A 24,002-nucleotide genomic window follows, 5' to 3' on the forward strand; every position below is an offset into this window, starting at 1 on the left:
GTTGCTGACCAATTTGCTTGCTCGTTGTGTTTGCTTTAGCATGAATTAAATTCCTTCGAATTAATTCATTGTCTGCACTTTGTGCGGTTGCTTGTGCTGTGTTTGTGCTCTGTTTGTGCTGTGTTTGTACTCTGTGTTTGCTGCCGCTCTTTGTTTGTCTTCTGCTGCAGAGTGCAATGTTAAAGTGCGAAGAGCTTAACAAGTTGGCATTTGTGTGAGCGGGGATTTGGTGACTTTTAAATTTGTGCAGCGAACGCGACCGAGTTGCACTCGAGTGCACGTACTTTACGATGACGATGACGATGGCGAAGAAAAGGAGGAGAAGGAGGCGGAGGAGGAGAGCAGGCAAGTGGCCTTATGCACAGCAGCAGCACTCGACAAAGAAGACGAAGGTAACACGTGACCGTGTGCAAACAAAACAAACGAGGCAATGAACCACAGTTCCCACTCTCTGTTGCCTTTTGCAACGCGTTGCAGCACAGCAAAAAGAAAGCAACACAAGAAATAACAGCAAAAAAAGAATGAAAAAAGTAACAGCTGAACGAAAGAAAATACTAACACACACAAACACACACAGAGACATAGATGCGGTATAAAAGTTTATCCTTGTACCAAAAGCATTACTTTACTCTCTCTATGTCTATGTGTGTGTGTGTGTGTGTGTATTGGCTTTTGCCTGTGCTTATTGCCACAGCCAATGCGACAACACGTGCCACAGTTGGTCAAGTGCGTTGCACACGTGTGCGTGTGAGTGCTAACACACACACACACACACCAGCACACTCAAAGGGATACTCTCACGCACTGCAAACCAAAAAAAAAAAACAAAAAAAAAGAAAAGACAAGAAAGCAACGCATCAAAGTCGCTTCGTGCCGTAATTGTAGAGCTTGAAAGCATCAAATTGCAGCTTGCACATCGAAACTCGGCTCTTTGGCTTGTCTTGACTTAAAATCCGCAATTACATTACGGACTAAAGCGTAACCCGAACATTTCCCTTATTACAGACTGTGTCACACAGTTTTAGAGCGAAATTGGGCCATCTAGTTAGAAAGAGAGAGTCAGCTGCTTAGGTAAACGTGCCAAGAGTTTAATGCCACAAATTGGGCTGCAGTTCGTTCCATTCTCTAATTTAAAGGCGATAACAATAACGGCTAAAGTTTGACAGACAGCTCATCAAGATGTGCTTAGAAAATTAAACAAACTATTAGCAAATTTAACTCATAATAACTCAAGTGTTTCTGTCTGTAAGATACCTACTATCCATGTTTAATAAAAGCAAAACAGTAAGGTATTCCCATTCAAAAATACCAAGAATATACCAAAAGCTATATTTTGTACATCGGACTAGTATTTAATTCAAAATGAGCCATAGAATATAAAATATACCGAAAAATACTAAAATATATTAACAGCTATATTTCTTATATCGATATACCACGGTTTTAAAAAGATACTATAAAATCAAAATGGTCGAGATTATTAAGCAAGGTAATTAAGACTAGACAGATTTTTCAAAATATGCCGAAAATACCAGGAATATACCAAAAGCTATACATTCGTACTTCGATACACTATATTCATTCCAAATATACCAAAGAAATGATCTAGAATATCAACCAAGGTAATTAAAACCCGATATAAACCCGATATAAACAAATACTCAGAACTATATTCGTACACCAATATACTACTTCATATAAAATATATCAAAGAAAACAAAATATACTACAAAATTCAAGAGCAATATTTCTTACATCGATATAATACCTCACTCGACATATACCATAGAATACAAAATATACCGAAATATAGCAGAATATATCAAAAACAACATACATATGTTTCATATTTCGATATACTATTTCTATCAAAGTATACCGTAAAATACAAGGCAATGAAAGCCCGACAGCTGATTTGAGTAACTTTTGAAAACAGGCAGCAACGAATCATCGAGCTGTATGGAAAACAATGAGAAAAACTTCATATATACTCTTAATTAAATGATAATTTCATAAGGCCATTAATTAATTAATTCATTCACAAATGAATTAATCCATAAAAACCCACAACTCTGCCAATAAAAGACAAATGAATTGGCATAACAATAAAAAAATAACAAATAAAATGAACGCTGTAAAACATATAAAAACCAATTTCATATCAAACTCAATAACCATTTTCAGCTTGCTATTGCAGCTAAATTGTTAAAAAGAGCTAACAACTAAAAATTGGCTATGGCTTTTAATATCTCATTAAACTTTTGGCAGACGATCTAGGTATCTTTGTTTTGCCAAGTTTAAAGCAAAATACCTCTGCTAAGTTTATAATTTAAAAACAACTTTGTGCTGGGTGTTGGGCAACAATTAAATTTGTGCAACAACTTTGTCCACACACTTGCATTAAAGAGAAGCCCATAAAAGTAGGAAAGTGTTGCATCAACATTGTCTGTGTGTAATGCCAAAAAGGCAGCAGCAGCAGCCATTGGCACAGATTCTGCAAAAGAACCATTAACTGAAGACCCCTCCTCCCGCCACTTGCACTTCGTCCAGTGCACTCTTTTAATAGGATAGAAGAGAATATGATGTTAGCTGCTGTCGTTTGAGGCACGTTGCAAATTGCCACCTGATATGCTCAGGCACTGTTTTCATTTGCAAGTGCAATTACAAGAGGTAGGCAAAGCAGAGAAGTGATGAGAAGGGGAGGCCATGTCGGAGGGGTTATCAGAGATCGGATTACGAGTCATATGGCCTAGCATGCAAATCAGGCAGAAAAACTTTGATAAGCCAATTCAATTGCGTTTGGCAACATGAAGAGAGAGAGAGAGAGTGGAGTAAAGCGTCAGTCAAGTGCAATTGATTTGCATTTAATGTGCGGCAAGTGGTAAATGGCAAGTGGTAAATGGCAAGTGGCACATGCCGCATGCCTCATGCTGCATGGCATGTTGCAAGTGCCCGCAATAAATGTAACTACACTGCTGCAAATTTTAATTAAAGTTCGCCTCGAGTGAAGAAAGCCGCTTAAATATTCTCTGGCTGCATAATTGAAATGCCAAAAGATATGCCACACAAGCAGCCAAGAAGAAGTGTGGATGGCGGTGAGCAGGGAGGTGGGGTGGCAACATATGTGCCCCAATGTGGCGGCGCGCACTGAATGCTGTTTACAGCTGGGCGCCATTCTCGAGCCACACACACACATCGCACATTGTCAAATCGTGGACGCCTTGCTCCGTCAGCCGTCGCATGCCTCGGTTGCACAATGCCACAACGAGTGGCAAATGCGCAGACAAACAAGCAGTTGTCACCCACCTCCCTCCATTCCGCCCGGGGGGAGAAAAACGAGCAATAGTCGGAAGAGTAGAGGAGAGGGAGGAGAGACTATCAGCAGCGCCTGACTGATTCAGACAACCGGACGGAAACTGCAAAATAAACTAAACACTGCATTTATGCAAATAAATACAAATGTGCAGGATATCGTGTATACAACGTGTATGTCTATGGCCTGACAATGGGCAAATATCCAAACGCAAAGCACTAACGGAGGACACACACACACACACAGGCAGCGATTGTGGCAGCTAAAGAAAGGCATCGCCAACAGGATGTGTGTGGCAGATTAATCAAACGATTATGACAGCGAAAATAGAATAGCATTTATAAGTCGCACAACTGCTGCATCATCATCGTCGTCGTTGGTATTCGCAAATGAAATGCTTGAACACATACCCTGTAATACAATTTTACTCTGATAGATTAAAGTAAACAGTATTGCTTTTGTAGCGTACTTATAATGGAGCTTCTTAGCATGTATCTCGATGCAATACTTTTTATTGGGTATTCCATATTATGTGAAAAGCATAAAATAAAGAAACAACTTCCACAATATTGATATATAAGTAATATTCATATATACATATATATAAGTAATGATTAAGAAATTAAGAAACACATAGTTGTAGAAATAAATATTTTTATTCAATCATATTTATATTTGTAGTTATACAAAATACCACAGTAAACAGTTGTAAGACTCAATTATAAAAAAATTCAAATAAATACTAAAGAAAATACAATGTTTTAGAAATATAAATATAAATAATTTTAATAAAACAATATTTATATTCAAATGGAAAATGATTATAATATCTTATAGGAAAATTGTTAAATTGAACGTAAAGCTTTAAATTTTAGTGCTAGTAATGAAAATAAATATTTTAGTAACTCTCTGGAGGAATTTGTCGCCTTTATCTCTTTTTACAGTGAAAATTAAGCAAAAAATGAAACAATTTTAAACATATGTTATTATTATTTATTATTTATTTTTATAGCTCCCGATTAGCACTATATTTAGAACTAAGATTGATTTTAGAAACTTTTTCTGTTTTACGATAAAATATATGACTTCGTTTATTTTGTTGTTCGCGTATGTTCATTTTTGCTATTATCTTAAAACAGAAGAATAATCATTCTTAGCTCTAATTAAAGTGCTAATCAAGAGCTATACGATTCATCTTTACTTAAAATATAAAAAAAATGTTTCGGTATATGTTTTATTTTAGTTTAGATTAGATTAAGTAGCACGCAACATTGTCACCAGACAATTACCAAAATTTTTATGTAAATAAATACAAACGGAGACTTTACAACACTAAATTTATGTACTCCGATGAAATTGAATAGATATAGAATTTATGCTTTTCAAGAAGATTTTTAAAACATTAAATAAAATAAATATTTCGCGTTAGAAACTTTAGAAAAATTAGGAAGTTTTTGAAAATCTCAATGATACATTGATATTTTTTAAATATAAAGAAACTTTAATATTTGAATAATATTTAATTTTTTAATATTATTATTTTAAATAATATTTCAATATTTCTAATCGTACTACCAAATTCATGCAGTTCCCCAAATTATTGCTGGAAATTTTGCAACCAATAAAATCGATGAGGCAAAAATCTAATTTAGTTCTTCTTAGTATAAGCTCACTCAAAGGTTATAAATTCTGGGAACAATTCCACATCTTATAACAAACTTCAATTAATTACTCAATTCTCTACTGCAGCTGACACTTTATATATTTTATATTAAAAGGGAGCGAAAGACATTGAAGCGATATCAATTGCCTTCAAGTTAAAAACACGTCAATTCATTAAGAGACTGAGTCATTCACAACTCATTACATGCACTCACAGGCACAGACATAGACAAACTCACACTCACACTCGCATATTCGCACTCGCACTCACACTCACACACTCGGATGTTGACAACTAAAAGTATGAATGACACTAATACGCAGCTACAGTTACACTCACACATGCTCGCACACTCAGACGATATAGACACGTATGACGTCAACTTATGCATAGGAGAGACCACAAAAAACAACAACAACAACAACGAGAAGAAGTGTAACAAGAAGAGCAGTAAAACGACAGCATTCAAACTTCAAGTGAGACAACAACAACAAGAACAACAACAATGAATGAAGACAACGAGTGAGACAATCGCCGACACTTGAGTGTTTCGCAGTAATTCGTTTGCTTTGTTGCTCTCTGTCTCTCTCTCTTTCTCATTCTCTCTGCCTCTACTCCCTGTTACCAGTTTGTCCCCCACTGCTTCTTCTTCTTCTGCTCCCCACAATTTATCCATTTTGGGTTCATTCCGGTTTGTTCTGGTTCAGTTTGGTTTGGTTTTCACTTTTCTAACTGTATGCTCTCTAGCTTTGTCCTTTTGTCTGCTTGATACGCGCCTGTCATTATACCCATAGAGACAGAGCGAGAAAGCGATAGAGAGAGTGTGAGAGTGAGAGTGAGAAGTAGAGCTGTGTGGGGAGTGCAAATTTAAATAAATGCTTTGAAGCACACTAAAAGCGATTTATCTTTGTCGATTGTGGATTACGAACATGTTTTCCAAAACATTTTTCATATTGTCCCGACTGCTGTGTGTGTGTGTGTGTGTGTGTGTGTCCGTCTGCATATGTGTGTGTGATTGCGCTGCTGCTGATGCTGCGTTGACTGACAAGTCTTTGTGCAAACACCAGCAGCAGTAGTAGAAGTTTGGTGGCTGCGAAAGGAGCAAGGAGGAAAGGGAGTTGGGAGCAGGCGACGACGGCAGCTGGGCTGCGACCCTTTTGCCCAGTTACCCAGCTGGAAATTTAATCATGAAAATCACACTGAGCAGCGCATGCCCTTCTCTTTCTCTCTTTCTCTCGCTCCCCCTTATGGCCCTTGTGCACTGCACTTTTTTCAATGCAGCTGATTTCGCACCGATAAAAAACAACAAAAACCAGGAAAACAGGAAAAAAAAAAGAAGAAAACTATTGTCCGTTGTACAATCTGGACAAACAATTCAATATTTCCTGCTGGGCTGTTGTCCCTTTTGTCCTTATTGTCCTTTTTGTCCATCTACACACACACACACACATAGTCTTTGCTCATCAGGTTTCGTTTTATTGATTAATCGTCTGCTGTGGCTGTGTCCCGCCTCCCGCACTTTATGTCTCTACCTCAACCTCTGTCTTTGGCCTCACATTAGCCGCATTCGCTGCACTGCGCCATAACTAACAATGTCTTTTGTCCATTCTCTGTCCCCTCTCACTCTAATTCCCATTTTCTTCTTCGCTCTCGTATTCGCATTCGCATTCGCATTTTCATTTGCATGCGCCCGCGGCCCACGCAATTTAGCTCCTTGTCGCCTGCCTTGTCGAACAGATCTGACGACGTTCCTTTTTCTATTTCCATTGCCATTCCCAATCCCATTGCCATTCTCCATTCCCCCATTCTCCATTCCCCAGTTCCCCAATCTTCAGTCCCATTCTCATTCCCACTTCCCATTCAGTAAACGTGCCGCGCGTCGCCCACGCAAAAGTCGATAAATTATTAGATTGTAAATAAAGCGAAACTGGCTGCAAAAAAAAATACAACACAGAAACAAAAACAACAACAATAAAGTATAAGGCGGTTGCCAAAAGGTAGCGCACCAACTGCTGATGTTGATGGCACAAAAAACTGGCGAAGAGCGCAAGATTATTGGTAAGCAGAGCAAAGTTTTCTTTGCACATGTGTCCAAAAAACCACAAGACAAAAAAAAAGCAAACGAGAAGCACAAAAAGTAGCAGCAGTTGAAGTAAAAGCAGCAGAGGGCAAAGAAGTGTTGGGCACACAAAAAAAAACCTTATATGGAGATGGAGATAGAGATGAAGAAGAAAAAGGCAAAGGCAAAGGAGCTTTACAAAACGGCAATAGTTGTGTATGTGTCAGCTGTCGCCTTGTTCTGAACTCCAACAACAACAACCACATTTGCCTCTACGCATGTGTGCGTGTGTGTGCACATAAGTGAGAATGCGTGTAAAGTGTGTGTAATCAATCATTTATGAAATTACGCTACTTCCGCTTTTGACAATTTTCTTTCAACGCCTTCCCCCAATAGCTACTCTGACGATGACGTAAGAGTCTCTGTGATATCTTTTGCCTCTCACACACACACATACAGCTAATACTTCCATATGAGCCTCTATATGTGTGTATTTGTGGGTTACTGTAAAATGCAAATTTACACACATTCCAAGTATGTGTGTGTGTCGAAATCTTCGATGGGGAATAGATTATGATGATGCCCCAGCAACAGAATGCGATAAAAAAGAGCTTTGCTTAAAAACCGAACCAAAGCAACACAAAAAAAAAACGAGAACTCGAAACTCAAACTCAAACTCAACAACTGAAGCGTGTGTACAAATTGCGTGTAACCTTGAACCCCGGTCGCAATGAACTCTGACCGCAGCTGCGATTTAACATAACATTTTGTGAAACAAAAAAGTATGGAAAAAATGCAGAGCATTGAAGAATTATCCACAAATATGAGTGAGCTGCTTTTTAGTGAACACAAATTCCACGAAATTGTGTGGTTTTTATTCATTTGTAGTGCCCGAAAGTATGCTAACAAATATTTTGCGTAAACATAAAGCAAAGCAAATGAATGAAATGGCAGAAAAATAAATAGAAACAACCTGCGAACTTTAACTTTTTGTAGAATAAACTAAACGAAATGAATTTATTTTTAAAAGTACTAATTATTACATTTTTAATTTAAATAATAACACAAACGAAGTATTTAAAAAATATGTAAAAAATCCCATGAATGAAAAACTTTTAAAAAGAAAAATAGAAATCAAAATAAAGTAAGAACAAATATTTGCGAGCTGAAATGAGGCAAATGAAAAGCAAAATATAGAAGTTAAATAAAAAATAGAATTTAAATTAAATTAAATACAAATTGATTTCAAAACCAATAAAACTAAAGTCTTTACAAAATTTGTAAAGATCGAAAAACTTTTAAAAATAAAAATGAATTAAAAACAAAGCAAAAATCCAAGCAGGTTATAGAATCAATATTTTTAAATAAACTTCAATTAGTACTTCAAATGTTAATAAGTAAATCCAAAATTATTTTGAAACGAATACAACTTAAGTCTTAAGTGTAAAATGTCGCACGAGTGAAATATGTCGAAATGTCGAAATACTAAAATAAAATTACAAGTCATCAAAATACAGCTAATTCAAATATTTACGAATTGGCATGAAATGAAATAAAAGCAAAATATAAATCATTTTTCAATTACATAAAATATTAATAAATAAGTACAAACAGATTTCAAAGCCAAAAAAAAAATACTCAAATCTATAAAATACATGTAAAAAGTCGAACGATTGAAAACTTTTATATATTATAAAAATACAATAAATTAAAATAAAACAATTGTAAATATTCACGGGCTGAAGTAAAGCAAAATATCGACATTTTAAAGTTAACTGAAACAATTTCAAAAAATGGATCTATTAAAAATAGCCGAAGGCCTTTAATATTTTAATTATATGCAACCATTTTAAAATAAGTAAATATCTATAAAAATAAATACAAATTGATTTAAAGACGAATAAAATTTGACGCAAGTAAAACGTCAAACGTCAAATTTGTTAAAAATAATAAAAATACAAGCCATCAAAAGTAAAGTAAAGCCAAATATTTACAAGCTGAAATGATGGAAATGAAAAACAAAATATATAGAATCGACTTTTTAAATATCATTCAAGCAAATATAACAAAAGTGTTTAAAAAATAAAAGGGAATTTAAATAAAAGCAATAGCAAATATTTACAAGCTGAAATGATGCAAACGCAAAGCAAAATTGGGAATCGAAAACAGAAAGTGCTCTCTGCATACAATAGTTGCAGTTATTTTTATAAATAAATAAATCAAAAATGTCAATAGAACTAGTTTAAATCGATTAGATTGCAAATATACAAAAATATGCTAATCCCTCAACAGTTTCAACTTCAGCTTCAGCTTTTATATTTGATTTTAAGGTCTTAAAACAAGAGCAATATATGAAAATGGGATTTGCCAACAAAACCAAAAAAAGAAGAGAGAATATATTTCATTTACGAAAGTTGTGTCTATCATAATAAATAGTTAAAGCATTCTTGTGTAGGAATTTGACATTGAAATGAAAAACAAAGTAACTTTCGTGTACGTGTGTGTGTGTGTTTGCCCAAAAATAGTTTTTAGATGTTGGAGAACCTGGAATATGAAATAAATAGCTGCCTTTGTCTTGAGTGGGCCATCAACTAATTTTACGTTTATTTGACCATCAAAAGGCTCGTAACCCATAAATGAAAATGGGATTGGCATGTGAGACGAGTGCGTGTGTGTGAGAGGTGTGCATGTGAGTGTGTGTGTGTGTGTGTGTGTGGGGAAAAGGAGCAGCGCGCCCTTTCTTTTGGTAGTTTTGGCTTGGGTCCTTGCGGTTGGCCGCAATGTCAAGCGAGAGTCCTTTTGACTAATTAGACGACTTGCGGTGAACGTAATCATAAATACACAGAGCAATTATAATATTGTACTATGTTTTCTGAAGGGGGGAACGGACGGACACAACATCGATAAGCAGCAGGCATTAGTCGTCGCATAAGACAGAGGCCCGAGCTGAGCTGTCGAGTTAATTAATTTAAAGCTGGCCAACAAACTCAGAGTCAGCCAGCTAGCAGAGACGGAGACCTCTCCAAGGAGTCCGTCACATCGTTCGTCGTCGTCTGTCCATGTGAGCCGAAGAACTCAAATTCGCAACTCGCAACTCGAAGTCGAAGTCGCGACTCGGGGAAAAAAAGTGACTGGAAACCAATGCGAGCCTTTACTTTTTTTCATTTTTCTTTTTCTTTCTTTTTTTTTGCTTTACATTTGTTTCTTTTTGCCTTTTCCTTTTCTAATTTTTCTTTTTTCCGTTCGCTTTTTTTTCATTCTTTTTTCGTTTTCGGCAATTGGAAGCTGTGTGTGCTGCTGAATGTGGAGCAGCGGCGCAGCGCGCGCAGTTAACAATTCAAATGTGGCAACTGGAAGTGGCAAGGCAAAACTTTTGGCTAAAGCCTAAAGAAAATCCTAAATCAAATATGATGATAGTGAAAAGTGAAAAGTGTAAAGCGAAAAGCTGAAAAGCTGTGTAACACAGCAGCAATTCAAAGTAATCGCATTTTGTGGCACAATCTCTGCAGCGAACTTTGCGTACCAGCAACTACACAACACAACAAAAAAAACAAGATGAAGGAAAATGTTGCGAGGCCGAGTGAAAAGATGCGTTGAAAACTTATATAAACTGCGGAAAAATTGCAGAGCAGCCAAAAGGTTCGTGTCATGTGAGAGAGAGAGCAGACGCTGAATACGAGAGAGAGACAGAAGAGAGAAGCCAGACAGAGAGAGAGAGAGTGAGCAGCTGACTACAACTGTGAGCTCTCTCTTGACGCTCTCTCTCGCAGTCTCTCTCTCTCTCTCTCTCTCTTTGGTGGCATCACCTGATTTCCACAGCAGCCGCGTTTCGAACTAGAAGCATGTTAAAGACTCCCCCGAAGGGTGGCAATAGAAAGAGGGGAAAGAAAGGGGGAGTGTTGTATGCTCCACCCGTTTACGATAGTTTAACTCTGTTGTTCTGCTGCTGCTGCTGCTGCTCTGCAGTCATTTAACATAAATGTGTGCCAGCGTCGCACCGGGCGTATGCGTAATTTAAATTTAAATTTCTCAATGCCAGTTGTTGTTGTTGTTACTGCTGTTGTTGCTTAGAATTTGACTCAAGTTTTTCTTAATCAGCAGCGCAATTCACATGCTCGTCGTTGTTGTTGTTGTTTTTGCTGTTGTTGTTGGGCCATTCAGTCGAGCTTTTCAGCTACCTTTGCCAGGCAGCGCTCATTAGCGGTCACATTGTCGCCCGCCCCGCAGCCTCGCCTTGCACTGCCGCCAACCCCGCAACCTCCAACCACTGACATCGTTAGAGAATGAGAGAGAGCGAGTGTGTGTTGCAGACGAAACAAAACTGCTGCTGCTGCTGGTCAGTTGGTTGCTGGCCAAGTTGTTTAAAGGCTTGCAACAAATAATTGCCAATTACACGCAGTAACAGCAAAAGGGTAGCAAAAAGGGAGAGAGAGAGAGAGAGGGGGAAGAATGGAGGGGGAGCGTGGCCATCAAATATGCAGTCAAATGTTTGCACAGACACTGAAAAATGTGGCACAAACAGCTTCAGCTTGGCCGCCAGTTGGCAGTTGCCGACCTCTAAGTGCCACAAATTAACCGCAACGCGTTGCTGCCACTGCCGCGGCTGTCATTGCTGCTGCTGCCACTGCCACTGCTGCTGCTACTCTCAACGTTGATAATTACGAGCAGAAATATAAAACCGAGAGGCAGAGAAAGAAAGTGGCGAACACACAGCGAGAAGAAGTGTGAGAGAGATGAGACTGACTGCTGAGCGCGGATTTCTGAAGTGGGCTGCTGGACACGAGTTGTCAGAGAAAAGGAAATAGAAGAAGAAGAAGGGGGACGACTTCAATAATTAATGAGCAGCTAAAAATGTCACGCAGCGCGGAAGTGTTGGGCCCTGTGCAGGATTTTGCTTTGCTCTGGTTGGTAATGCCAAATGTTGCTGCTGGCAAGCTTAAGCTTGTTATACCCAACAAAAAAAGAAATCGAGTGTAGTTTGGCTGACTTAAAAGTACTTAATGACAGCTACAGGGTATTTCGTAGTTCAGCTCTTACATTCGAAGCTAGTTTAGCTTGTTTTCATTTGTCTTAAAAGGTTGTGGGTGTGGATGGGGGGTCGGGGGCTTGGCATATTTTGGGGTTAACGGGCTGAATTTAAATGAGTTCCAGTCCAGAGTTTTTTTTTTTTTTTTGCTGGCCGCTTCCTGAACCCGTTCAGCATTTAATTAAAACATGATGTAATGCAGAAGCACAAGTTGTGTATATATTGTAGATAGAAAAAAGAGAGTTGTGCCCTCCTACTCACCTTGCAGTCATCGCACTGATTGATCAGCGAATACACCTGACGGCAGTCGAAGCGAAAGAGTATCTCGGCCAGTTCGCAGGTGATGCGATTGGACAACGCATCCACTTCAAGTAGATCGCTCAGCAGTCGCACACACTCGTTGCGATCCGTCAGCGTGGCATTCAACGCCAGCGTATGCAGAGCACTGAACACGCTCCGCTCGCAGCAATGCCGCAAACGCAATGAGCGCAGACGCGCCAGCAGCTGACCAGGCGATCGCAGTCCGCACAAATGCTGTGGACTTGTCTCGGCGGCATCGCCCAGGTAATCAAGGCACTGTTGTTGTTGCTGCTGTGGTTGTTGCTGTTGCTGTTGTTGCTGTTGTTGCTCATTTGCGCTGAGTTGCTCGTGTGTTTGCAGATGACTGTAGAGCAATGTGGGCATCGACTGCTCATCCAGCTCATCTACATTGCTGCTGCTACTTGTGGCTGCCAGCGTGGATGCCTCTAACTCCTCCTCCATGTCCAGCTCAAGTTCCTGTTCGCGTTCTGTTGTTGTTGCTGCCATCTCTGTGGCTGCATCGTTGGCTCCCTCCAGTTGCCATTCTCTTTCACGACGCATTCGCGACATGGCTTTATTGTTATTGTTGCTGCTGCTGCTGCTGCTGCTGTGGCTTAAACGCGACTTATAGTTAATCGTATTGGCATTTCTGAAGTACTTGACTTTATTATCAGCAGCGTGACTCGAACTCGCACTCGAACTCGGGCTGCTGTCCGTTGGCTGTTGCTCAGCACAGGATCGCGGACAGATTGGCGGGCCAGGTCCTTCATCGACCCAGGCCATGGGCAGTGTACCAGCTGAGCACTGACCCTGCAAAGGCAAACAGCAAACAATTAATTAGTCCAAAATCAACACAAGAATAATTGTAAGAATTTAAGAATTAAATTTGGTTTTTCTCTCTTCTTTTATTTACTATCTGTCTGTTTAAGCAATAAGTAAATTGTATAATTAATATTAAATTTACAGAAATAGCAGTTTTCCAATGAGCCCTGCTATATTATATAACATCATTTCAGTTGCTTGGATTTATCTATCGGGGAGATCGAGTTTGTGGTATCTTTTCAGTTATCTTACTGCTAAATTGTTGTCTATTAAACTTTAAACTAAATTATATAAATTATTAAATATATAATTTATTTTATCCAACCCTTATAAAGTCAAGAATATATAAGATTTGTGGACAAAAATTTAATAGAACTATTAACAATAAAAACTCTATCGAGTGTGCTCGACTGTGTAAACGCTACTCATTTTTAATAAAAGCAAAACAATGCTCTAAGAATACTAAAAGTGTGTCAAAGGCTGTATTTGGTATAAGATATTGGTATAGTACTATATTTAAAACATACCATACACTACTAAAATGTACCAGATTGTCCCAATGCATTGGAATTAAATAACTTCTACAAACAATAGGTATTATTGTATGTACCAAAATTCGAGACTCTAGCTTCTAAATTACGCTTGTTATTTTGTTTTTATCGATATGTGTTTGAGTCAACACAAAAATGTACCCTATTTTATGCTATTCATCACTAAAAAACAATCTTACAGCACCTTAAATAATATAAATGCAACATTAAATGAGAAAGGGAGAATCGTCAAATCGACATAATAATAATGTTTAAATTGATAATATTCAATTTTTAAGTTTGACAGAATTCAATACATTTTTAGTTTACCTAGCACTTAGAAAGGAAAAGAAAATATTAGACTTGTGAACATGAATTAAACAGACCACAATGGAATAAGTCAGAAAAATGCAGTAGGGAAGGAGATAATGCTTCAATAAGTGCGAAAGCTATATTAAAGTTGAAATATAGCAACAGCAACAAATAATTCTAAATTATACCTAAAGCTATATTTAGTATATTAATATACCATCGCCTGCTACCCACTTTCAAGAAGTGTGAGCGCGGTATTCAACTTGAAATATATTGAGAAAGAATTCTAAAATATACTAAAAGCTATATTTAGTATATTACGACCATTACGATCGAAATAAGACACAAAGTACAAAGCAGACCAGACTATTAACAGACCAAACGATGCAAATAAAGCACGAAAGATGCGGCAGAATTTTGACCCGCTGATCAGGAACATATATGAAGTCGCAGATGGATTCTTTTTGCCTATTAAATATCCACACAAAGTTAAAATAGCCTACTACCGAATGTATAACGAGTAAACAATGCACTTAAAGAATCAGAGAGTTGACGAAGATTAAACATACAACAAATTAAAAATTACATTATCTTTGACAGCATCTTTGACTATTAGAAAAAGAATATTTTCAAGTTAATCTCCAAAATATTGTCATAAATACTCCACAACATTATTCTCTTCAATTAAAGAGCCAGAAGCCAAGACTAAAATTATTAAATTTATGTATAAAATATGTTTAAAAGAGCTCAATTTATTTTGTTAGCTTTGGCATGCAAATGCCTCAAAATAAGTTTTAAGCTACACAAAATTTTGTTGTTATAATTAGAAAGTTGCAAATACTTCAAACAATTAGTAAGTTTTAAATACGAAGAACTATTAGTGTTTTCTAGTGTATGACCATTAACTATTTTATTAGGTACAATGCAGAGATTTTAAACGACGACATGGAAAATAGTTAAGAGGTGCAAGCTTAGAGTGACTTCCTGTGAACGAAAACTTTGACTGATAATTGCAAATGTGTGGAAATGTTATAATTTATTTAAAAATTAAACTGGTTAGTGGCAAACACAGTGCACACATACACACACATAGTTCTATATAGAGAGATGGAGAGTAAAGAGAATGCGAGAGGAGGCGAGGAGAAGAAGCAACGGGGTAGAAAACAAAAAGTACTCTCGCATATTGAAAAAGTTTTTTGCAGCTAGTACAACAAATGCAGCTACAACAACAGTGAAAGTCATAAAATAAAACGACAACAGCAACAACAAGAACAATAACATGAAGAAGAGCAAGTAAAATTGAAGCGAAACAACGAAACGAACAGCAAAAGCAACACCAACAACAGCAACAACAATAGCAAGAACTATAGCGTCATAAGAGTGCATAAAGAGCTGATGTTTTTCGTTATTAAAATGACCGCACTTCGTTGGAATTTTCCACTTTTCCACATGCCCCGGCATTAAACTCAAGTCGCGCGCACACACACACACACTCACAAGAACAACAACAACAAAATCTGAACACAAAGAACAAAAAAATGGAAAAGGAAAACAAATATTTTACGGAACAAAATTATCGTAGCATACTTTATGGCGCCGCCGATATCAATGCGAAGCAAGCGAAGCGAACTCGTTAATGCCACTCACACGTGGACCGAAGAACAAGCGAAATTGATTACCAAGTGTAACAGACTCCCAAAAAAAAAAAAAACAAAATAAAGAAGGGTAACAGCTTCAAAAGATATCGCAAAGTCAGCAGAAGTAAGTGTTGAAATTGCATTGCAGGTAGCATTAATATTGCAGCAGCAGCAGCAACAGAGAGATATGTGCAGCAATCAACGACGCATAAAAACTCAATTGCCTGAGCCCCTGCTTTACTCCACTTTTTTTACTCTTTTTACCTTTTCCCAGGATAATAGCAATAAGTTGGATTCTCACTCGATGCAGCACGCACACCAAATATAAGTCAGTTTAGAGAAAAAGAGAATGCGAATGCGAAAGAGAATACGAGAGAGACAAATGAAAAGCCATACAATGGTCAACGGACACATAAAGGGATTAACTAAGCTCAGACTGTAAAATACCCTCGAAGCGTGAGTCGCCAGCAAATTGAATCGCATTTCTCCATGCACCAAAAATTTAAGCAACACAAAATTTACCATGACGTCTAAGCTGCACTAAAGTGTTTGGCAATTATCAGAAAGTGTCTTGCATAAGTTCATTCATAATCTGCACTTAAACGTTTGCCATCAAATTAGGCATTATCTGCGATAATGTTTAATTGCCATAACAATCGACGATTGACCTTTCGATGTGATGAAAGTGCAAAGCGAATCTCTGCCAAAATTATTCTAATCAACCTCAACTTGAACTGAGCTGCAGGAAATGTATTATTTACAACTTACATAAGGTTGAAGAGCACAGCTCAAATATTTCATAGTTTAAAGTTCATTTTAAATGCTTCAAGTTGCTTTAAATTCTTCACTCTTTAGAAATATACTATTTTAATATATTTTCTAAGCAAAAGCTTGAGGATAAATAGAATTTGATACTGTGTTATTTATTAGAAAATTTATAATTTTTAGCTTTTATAAATAAATCAAGATATAAATTTGTTTTCTACAAGTCTAATATATCACAATTTTTATATTGCTTTATCAATATAAACTGGAAAACCTCAAATGGGCCTTTACTGATTTTTCTGATTTATAAATTACATTTTGAAATATAAATATTAAAAAAAATTAATGAAATTTGGTCAGATAGATATTTTCATTGCGAAACTTTTGATATACAACTTGCCATTATACGCGCAAAACTCTAGTTGTCCATACATGGAGAACACGTGAAAATTTGAAAATTCCAAAAATATTTTTTCGATTACCGAATACAAATTTTTTTCAAATATTTTCTTCTGATCAAAGAGACAACTATGTATATTCATTATTATTATAATTGTTCAAGGTATAAAAACATACAATACACAAGAGTTGAATTACGTAACATATAATAAAATCAATATTTTTTAAGGTTAAGTTGTTCAACTTTAAAAACTTTAAAATATGTTTTGTTAAGTTATGTCCTCTTTCTTTAACCGATACTTCTTTTAGAATCGTTCTACAAATATCTAAGAGTATTTAATTTTAGGTAAAGTTAGCCTTGCCACACTATTTTGTGTGCAGCAATATCAGCCTTTGACAGTCTTTTGTATAAGAACCACCAAATAAAATATTTTCAATAAAATATAGTGAATATTTACTTCACTTTCTCCTTATGTTCTTAGTGATTTCAACCTTTACTTAATTCTAATATTATCAATATATACTATTTTAGATTGCTTAAGTCGCCATAAAATGAAGCTTATTTGAAGAAATGTCTTGAAAATATTAAAAAATATTTTTTATGATAGCCACCAAATGAAATATTCTCATTAAAATATGCTGAATTTATACTTGAATTTCTCAAATATTGTATAATGATCTGAGTTATATTTATTATAATAAAAGTTTCATTATATATATAAAGGTTTCATTTCAAAAATTGCTGAATAATTAAGAAATTTTTAAAATGAAACTTTTATTAAGCAAAGCTTTCCATAATTAAAAATATTAAAATTGTTTTACTCTTATTGCAAGCTGGTGTCCATGCATTTCGATTAAAATTTGCAGGGTATGTGAGTACAATAAATACAATAGAGTACGCAGCACACAGACACACACACATAAAACACACACACTCGCACACACACGGTTAGAGAAGCACGTGTACACGCCGCCATTGTTGATTTAATGGCAGACCAGCTGCGGCCCAATGCACAACAATGCGACCCAGGATTGTGTCGGCGATTGCTTAAGAGCAGGCGGTGGACGAGGGTTGTCGTAACCCCGCGACCCGTTGACCGAGTGGACAAAGGGGAGAAGAGAGGGGAGAGCGGGTTAACGGAACGGAAAAGCAGCGCACGGACAATACAAGACAGCAATAAGATAAATTCTTCAATGCGCAACAGCGAAATAAGAAATTACAGAATGAACTGACATTACAATTTGTTAGACCTTTGCCTCCCCTCTCCCCCTGTCCCCCTGTCTCTGCCCTGACCCAAGCCTCCCCATTGACCCTGGGCCACCTTTGCCCTCCACTCCTCCCCCTCGCCCATGTTTCTTGCCGTCGGCGCTGATTAGTTGCTTCCCATTTCAGTCCGATGGTTGTTCAAACAGTTTGAAAATGCAAAATGCAAAGTTTTGCAAAAGTTTCGCGAGTTTTGGTTAATGCAAAATTCAAGGGAAAATATGAAAAGTTTGTGCTTGACGTGAGTGCTGAAGCTGAAGCTGAATCTCAATCTCAATCTGAGTAACAAGAGCTGGCAAACCGGATACTAAAGTCCTGATGTTGTGGCTGCGATACAAACTCAAACTCAAACACACACACATACACAGGCTCTTACTTAAATGAAGTGGCCAAGTTGCAAGCCAACTGCCAACTGTTACTCAAGCTGGCTAACACTTAATTATGCCGAATTGTTTTTTATGGCCAAAAATGTGAAGTTTGAAACGGTTTTACCTGCAGGCCAAAGAGACTCAGCAGGCCAAAGAGACTCAACACACAAAAACCTTAACTATTAATTATAAAGTAGCTTAAATGAGCTTCAAGAATGCCCCTGTGCGATGGCAAATTAAGGACACACAGAGCCAAAAAATATATATTTAAATATTACTACAGGGACGCACAATTTAAGAGCGAGTAATTATCTTCTTTGACAGCGTAAATTGTGCACGAATAATTTGCACACACACACACAAAATGGCTTTAACTATTCACAGTCTAATCCATAAATATGCCACAATAATTGCATTGAAATGCGGCAATGTTGATTTGCCGACAGCCGAATGCAGAATGACAAAATGCAGAGTGCAAAATAAAAAAAAAAATAAACTATTGGCAATTATGAGAATGTCAATGGGCAGACAACCCAATAATTTGCCAGCATTGAAAATGCATGTCACATGCATATTACGCATACGAGCCGTTGGACAAGCAGTTTTCGTATTTTAAGCCAGCAGAACAAACTGAGAGAGAGAAAAAGAGATAGAAAGAGGGAGAGAGATCGAGAAAAACGAGATGAAATTCGAAAATGTTTGGCATGAAATATTCATCATCGTAGCTGTGGATAATTGAAATTGCAACAGCTGCCGTTGTTGTTGTTCTTCTTGCTGTTCTTGTTGTTGTTGCAGCAAAGAGCTGCCCCAGACACGTGGCCAATAGCTAAAACATTCATGTGCCTGTCGACTGCGGACAGCTTCACAACGAGCTCTGTGTTTGTCGTCTCGCTTTCACCCTCATTCTCTTCATTTCAGTATCTCTCGGTTTTTTATACCCGATACACATAGGGTAGAAGGGTATTATAACTTTGTGCCTGCAAAAGAAGGTATCACCGACCCTATAAAGTATATATATATTCATAATCTGCGTCGATATAGTCATGTCCGTCTGTCTGTCTGTCCGTCTGTCTGTCTGTCCGTCTATGCATATGAACACCTAGATCTCAGAGACTATAAGAGATATAAATACAATTTTTTTCGTCTGCACTTGTCATGTTTGAACGCATATTAAATTTTATTCACTCCCCTTTCTGCCTCACCAAATCGATTAAAATTTAACAAATAGAGTATATTTGAAGTTAGAGCACATACAAAAATAGCTATAGTCCTTAAGATTTCTGAAAATTTGGTTGCGATCAGATAAAAATTGTACAATATTTTTAAAAAATACTTTTGTATGGACCTTAGTAGCTTTTGGTGGCAATCTGGTATATTTTGCACTGTATGGTATATTTTGAATGTAGTTGTACATATATCAATATACAAATTCTAACCTGAGGTATTTTTGTTTTATATTAATTTGGTTTATTTTTAGAATAATACTGCACTGTTTTGCTTTTATTTCAAATAATGGTAACGGGTATATCGCAGTCGACCACACTCGTCCATAGTTTTCTTACTTGTTTTGTGATGTGTGTGTGTGTGTGTTTGTGTGTCTTATGCAAGTGGCGACTGACCAACAGACTAACTGACGAGCCTAAGCTCTTTATTGTTGCAACAACAAGTTGTCTCTATCTCGCTATTCTCTTTTTCTCTCTAATCAACGAGGCACAAAAAACCTTAAACAAAGCACTGGCATAATGGAGTGTATGCATTATGGCTAATAGCAGGCACACACACACACACACACACATATACACACAACTAGTGGCAAGCTAGTTAAATGTCCTTTGTGTGTTGTTGGCTTTGCCAGTTGAAAGGCTTTCGTCTAATAAGCCTCTACAGGCAGGCAATGTACCCCAGCTCATTCCCCCTCCCCCTACACCTCTTCCCCTCCCTCGACAACAACAGACACAATGAGTTTGCTGTGGATTGGACGCTGTCCACCGCCAGAGGGCGCACTTGACCCAGCACAATTTTGTGACAAGTGTTGATAGATGCAACTTCTCTTTATCTCTCTCTCTCTCGCTCTCTCTCTCTCTCTGTTTCTGTCTTTTGTCTTACTGTATTTGATGAACATCAATGCATATGAATATTCATATTCAATTAGTCAGTTTCGAGTCGCACAAAATTTGAGTTAATCTTCTGCTGCTTTTGTCGAGAGCCTCGCTCTCTGCAAATATTTGGGAAAACAATTAAAATGCTGCTGCAAAGAAAACTAAGCACAAAGCATGCAGTATGTGTGTATGTGTGTGTGTGGCATGGGGCAGCTGTCAGCGCCAAAGAGGAAGCAACCAAAAGTGCACTTGAGCTAAACACCAACAGCAGCAGCAACAACAGCAACAACAACGGCAGCGGCAACGGAACCGACAACACTTTAAATGTTACAGCTTAACCTCGACAGGCAATTCAAACAATGCACACACACACTCGCTGTGTTTGTGTATGTGTGTGTGTGTGTCAAATTTCAACGCTTGTCAACAATGGTGCAAGAAAAATGCAAGTGCAAAACAGCTACAGCTACAGCAGCAACAACAGCAGCAGCAACGTCAACAACAGCAACAGCAGCAGCGACTGTGGCAGGCAGGGCGTTAGAAGCGGCAGGGCTGCAACATGTCGCAAGCAGCACTCAAATTTCCAAATGCAATATGTGAGTGTGTGTGTGTGTGTGATGCGTGTCTGTGTGTTTGCCTGGCAGCAACGTAAAAAAGTGACAGCCACACACGCACACAGATAGACAGCAGGCTCACAGCGTTCGCTAGGGATGATGGCACATGGATGGAAAAGAGAGAGAGGAGACAAGAGAAGTTTGTAAAGAAGAGAGAGGATAGTAGAGAAGGCAACAGAGAGGTTAGGCAGCGCGAGTGGCAGCCCAAGAAGGGTCGCAGTTAGATGTTGGCAGCAGCAACAGCAGCAGCAACAGCAACGCAAGGGCAGCGACTGCATATAATTGTTTGTCACTTGACGGGCCGCGATATACACAGAGAGAGAGTCATGAGTAGCAGCGCCCCTCTCCGCCATTGCCTCCTCTAGTTGCCACAACAACTGGCACGACAACGACAACAATAACAACTGTCATTTCACCTTGATGCTGGTCACATTTTGTTGCCGACGCCACCGCCGTCGCTTACTTTGTTGTCAAAATCATAAACATGCACTTCTCTGGCTGCTGTTGGCTTTTTCAGCTACTTCGCTTCTCTTTTTGCACTTCGTCTGCTGGTTACGCGGTCGGTCATTTGCCATTGTTTTTGGCATCGCTTGCTACTTTCAATTTAGCGCAGCTGCCACACACAACAACACAACGCAACACAACACAACAGAGACAACCCCGCCATGAATTATGCAATCATTTTGCTGATAATACAGATTCATTTGCTGTTGCAACACAATACTGTGTTGCATAATGTGGAAGAGGCAGCAAGCGCAAGCTTTTAATGCACTTGACAGCAATTAAGCTCATTAAAAGCTCTCTGAGCTTGTCTGATTGTTCCACCTGTCGAATCGCGCTTGTAAATGCAAAACACACTGTCTTTCTCTCTCACTCTCTCTCTCTGCTGTCTCTGCTATCTCTTTCAAGTGTACGTCAAATTAGCATGCGTAAAGCACAAATCACGAAACATCGAGCAGAGCTTTTTGCTGCGTTGTGCCGTATTTCATGCTATATTCCGTGTTATAATACCATGCCATGCCGTGCAGGGCCAGGACAATTACAGTGTGCTGTGTGCATAATTCAGCGAGTGCTCCCCAAGGCGCAGTAAACCTCCAAATGGGACAAATCATTTCAATGTTTCCGCCACTCCACTCCACTCCGCAATCCCAAAATACTCCAACCACACAGACGCATATAAAGAGACGAAGGCAAATAAACATACAGAGAAAGACAGATGGATGGACAGTGACGAAATGTCGAGAATGGTGCAAATTTGATTCCACAAGTCTTTCGAAAAAGCATTAGAAAATTTAATTATTAATAAGTAAGAAAAAGAAAAAGATTTAGCTTTTCAATAAGAACTATCGTTTATCAGATTATAGAGCTAGCTTTGAAACTTATGTTGGTACATGATTAAATTATAACTATTCAAAAATTAATATAATTCCTCCATTTTTCTCAACTTCATTTAGATAATTCCCAATTCAGAAAAAGTGAGAAAGCCGCAGTCCCGATAGTGGGATACTCGCTACCCTTTTTGCATAAAAAACATAATTGATATACCAAAAAATACTAATTCATACAACATACTGAAATTTATATTTGGTATATCGATATAGAATAAAACACTTTAAAAATATTCTTTGAGCACAAAATATATATTACTGTAGATTGTCATTCGTTTTTTATTTTATAAATAAATTTACCTCTTCGCAAGCAATTTAATTTTGTATTTGTCAGAAATAGAGCTCTGAAATTCCCAATCATAATATAAAACAAATAAGAAACCTGCACTCAAGTTTGAGCGGTTGAATCCTCTAAATATACATAAGTAATATACTAAAAAAATACTGAAACATACAACATACCAAAACTTATATTTAGTATATCGATATACAATAAAGTATTTTAAAAATATTCCACAGAGTATAAAATATGCAATTCTGTCATCCGATATTTTCTTCTTAAGTAAATGTTCAGGAATCACAAAAATTTGACGGTTTCAATTTGCCAGAAATTGAATTCTGGAATTCCCAATTAAAAACAACTAATAAAATATTAGATAAAAAGAATTTATATTTACAAAAATTGTTTTCAAGAGTACTTGAAGTATTTATAAACACCTGTATCGATTATAAAAGTTTTATTGGAAATGCATGCAAACTTCTTGATGTCACTTCGAAGTCATTATAAGGCCAAGCGTTTGATGTATTGTATACCTGCGAAGCTTAAATATAATAATGAAAATTATCTAAAAACTTTATTTAAGCATTTTGAAAGTTCAACTTTTTGGTAGTTTTCAAAGAACTTTTAATCGTTCCTGTTGTTTAGAGAAAGCTCTCATATTATGTCAGAGTTCAGACATATTGGGGAAGAGAGGGAGATAAAACACAAGCAAAGTGCTAGAAAGAGAGAGCGAGCGTTAATGCAATAATGTGGAATTTATGTATCGAAAGCCATCCATCAAATATGTATGTATAGGAGGAAGGGGAATTTCGTCGGCACTTGGGAGCATTATTTTAATCATATTTAAACAGCGCGTGTATTTATTACTCATTATTTATGCATATATCAATCTAGATGGCCGTAAGCCCCATTAACGGGCAAACAAAAGGACGCCAGACCGGAAACCGCGCCCAAAAATCGAATCGCACGGAATTAGGCAATGTGCCAAAGTCCCAAGCTTGAGTCCGAGTGTGAGTCTGTGAGTGAGTGTATGCGAGTGTGCGTGCAAGGTGTGGGCGTATGTAAGTGTGAGTGTGAGTGTGGGTGTGTCAGTTAACAACGCACCTGTCTATCAACGTGAATGATACTCATACAAGTGAGTGTATTCGCATTGTTTGCTCTTCGCA

At 37.6% G+C, this 24,002-nt stretch overlaps 1 protein-coding gene across 3 annotated transcripts in view; it reads right to left on the reverse strand.

The window, feature by feature from the left end:
* The window catches only part of LOC117568376 (uncharacterized), a 54,577-nt gene that overhangs the window by 15,477 nt on the left and 15,098 nt on the right, over window positions 1-24,002 (reverse strand). For all 3 annotated transcript variants that reach the window (XM_052003864.1, XM_052003863.1, XM_034248983.2), the window contains one exon: window positions 12,323-13,171. In XM_052003864.1, coding sequence (XP_051859824.1) covers window positions 12,323-13,171 — 849 coding nt within the window. The remainder of the gene's footprint in view (window positions 1-12,322; window positions 13,172-24,002) is intronic.

Source organism: Drosophila albomicans, chromosome 3 (assembly GCF_009650485.2).
Source record: "Drosophila albomicans strain 15112-1751.03 chromosome 3, ASM965048v2, whole genome shotgun sequence".
NCBI classification, from domain to species: Eukaryota; Metazoa; Arthropoda; class Insecta; order Diptera; family Drosophilidae; genus Drosophila; species Drosophila albomicans.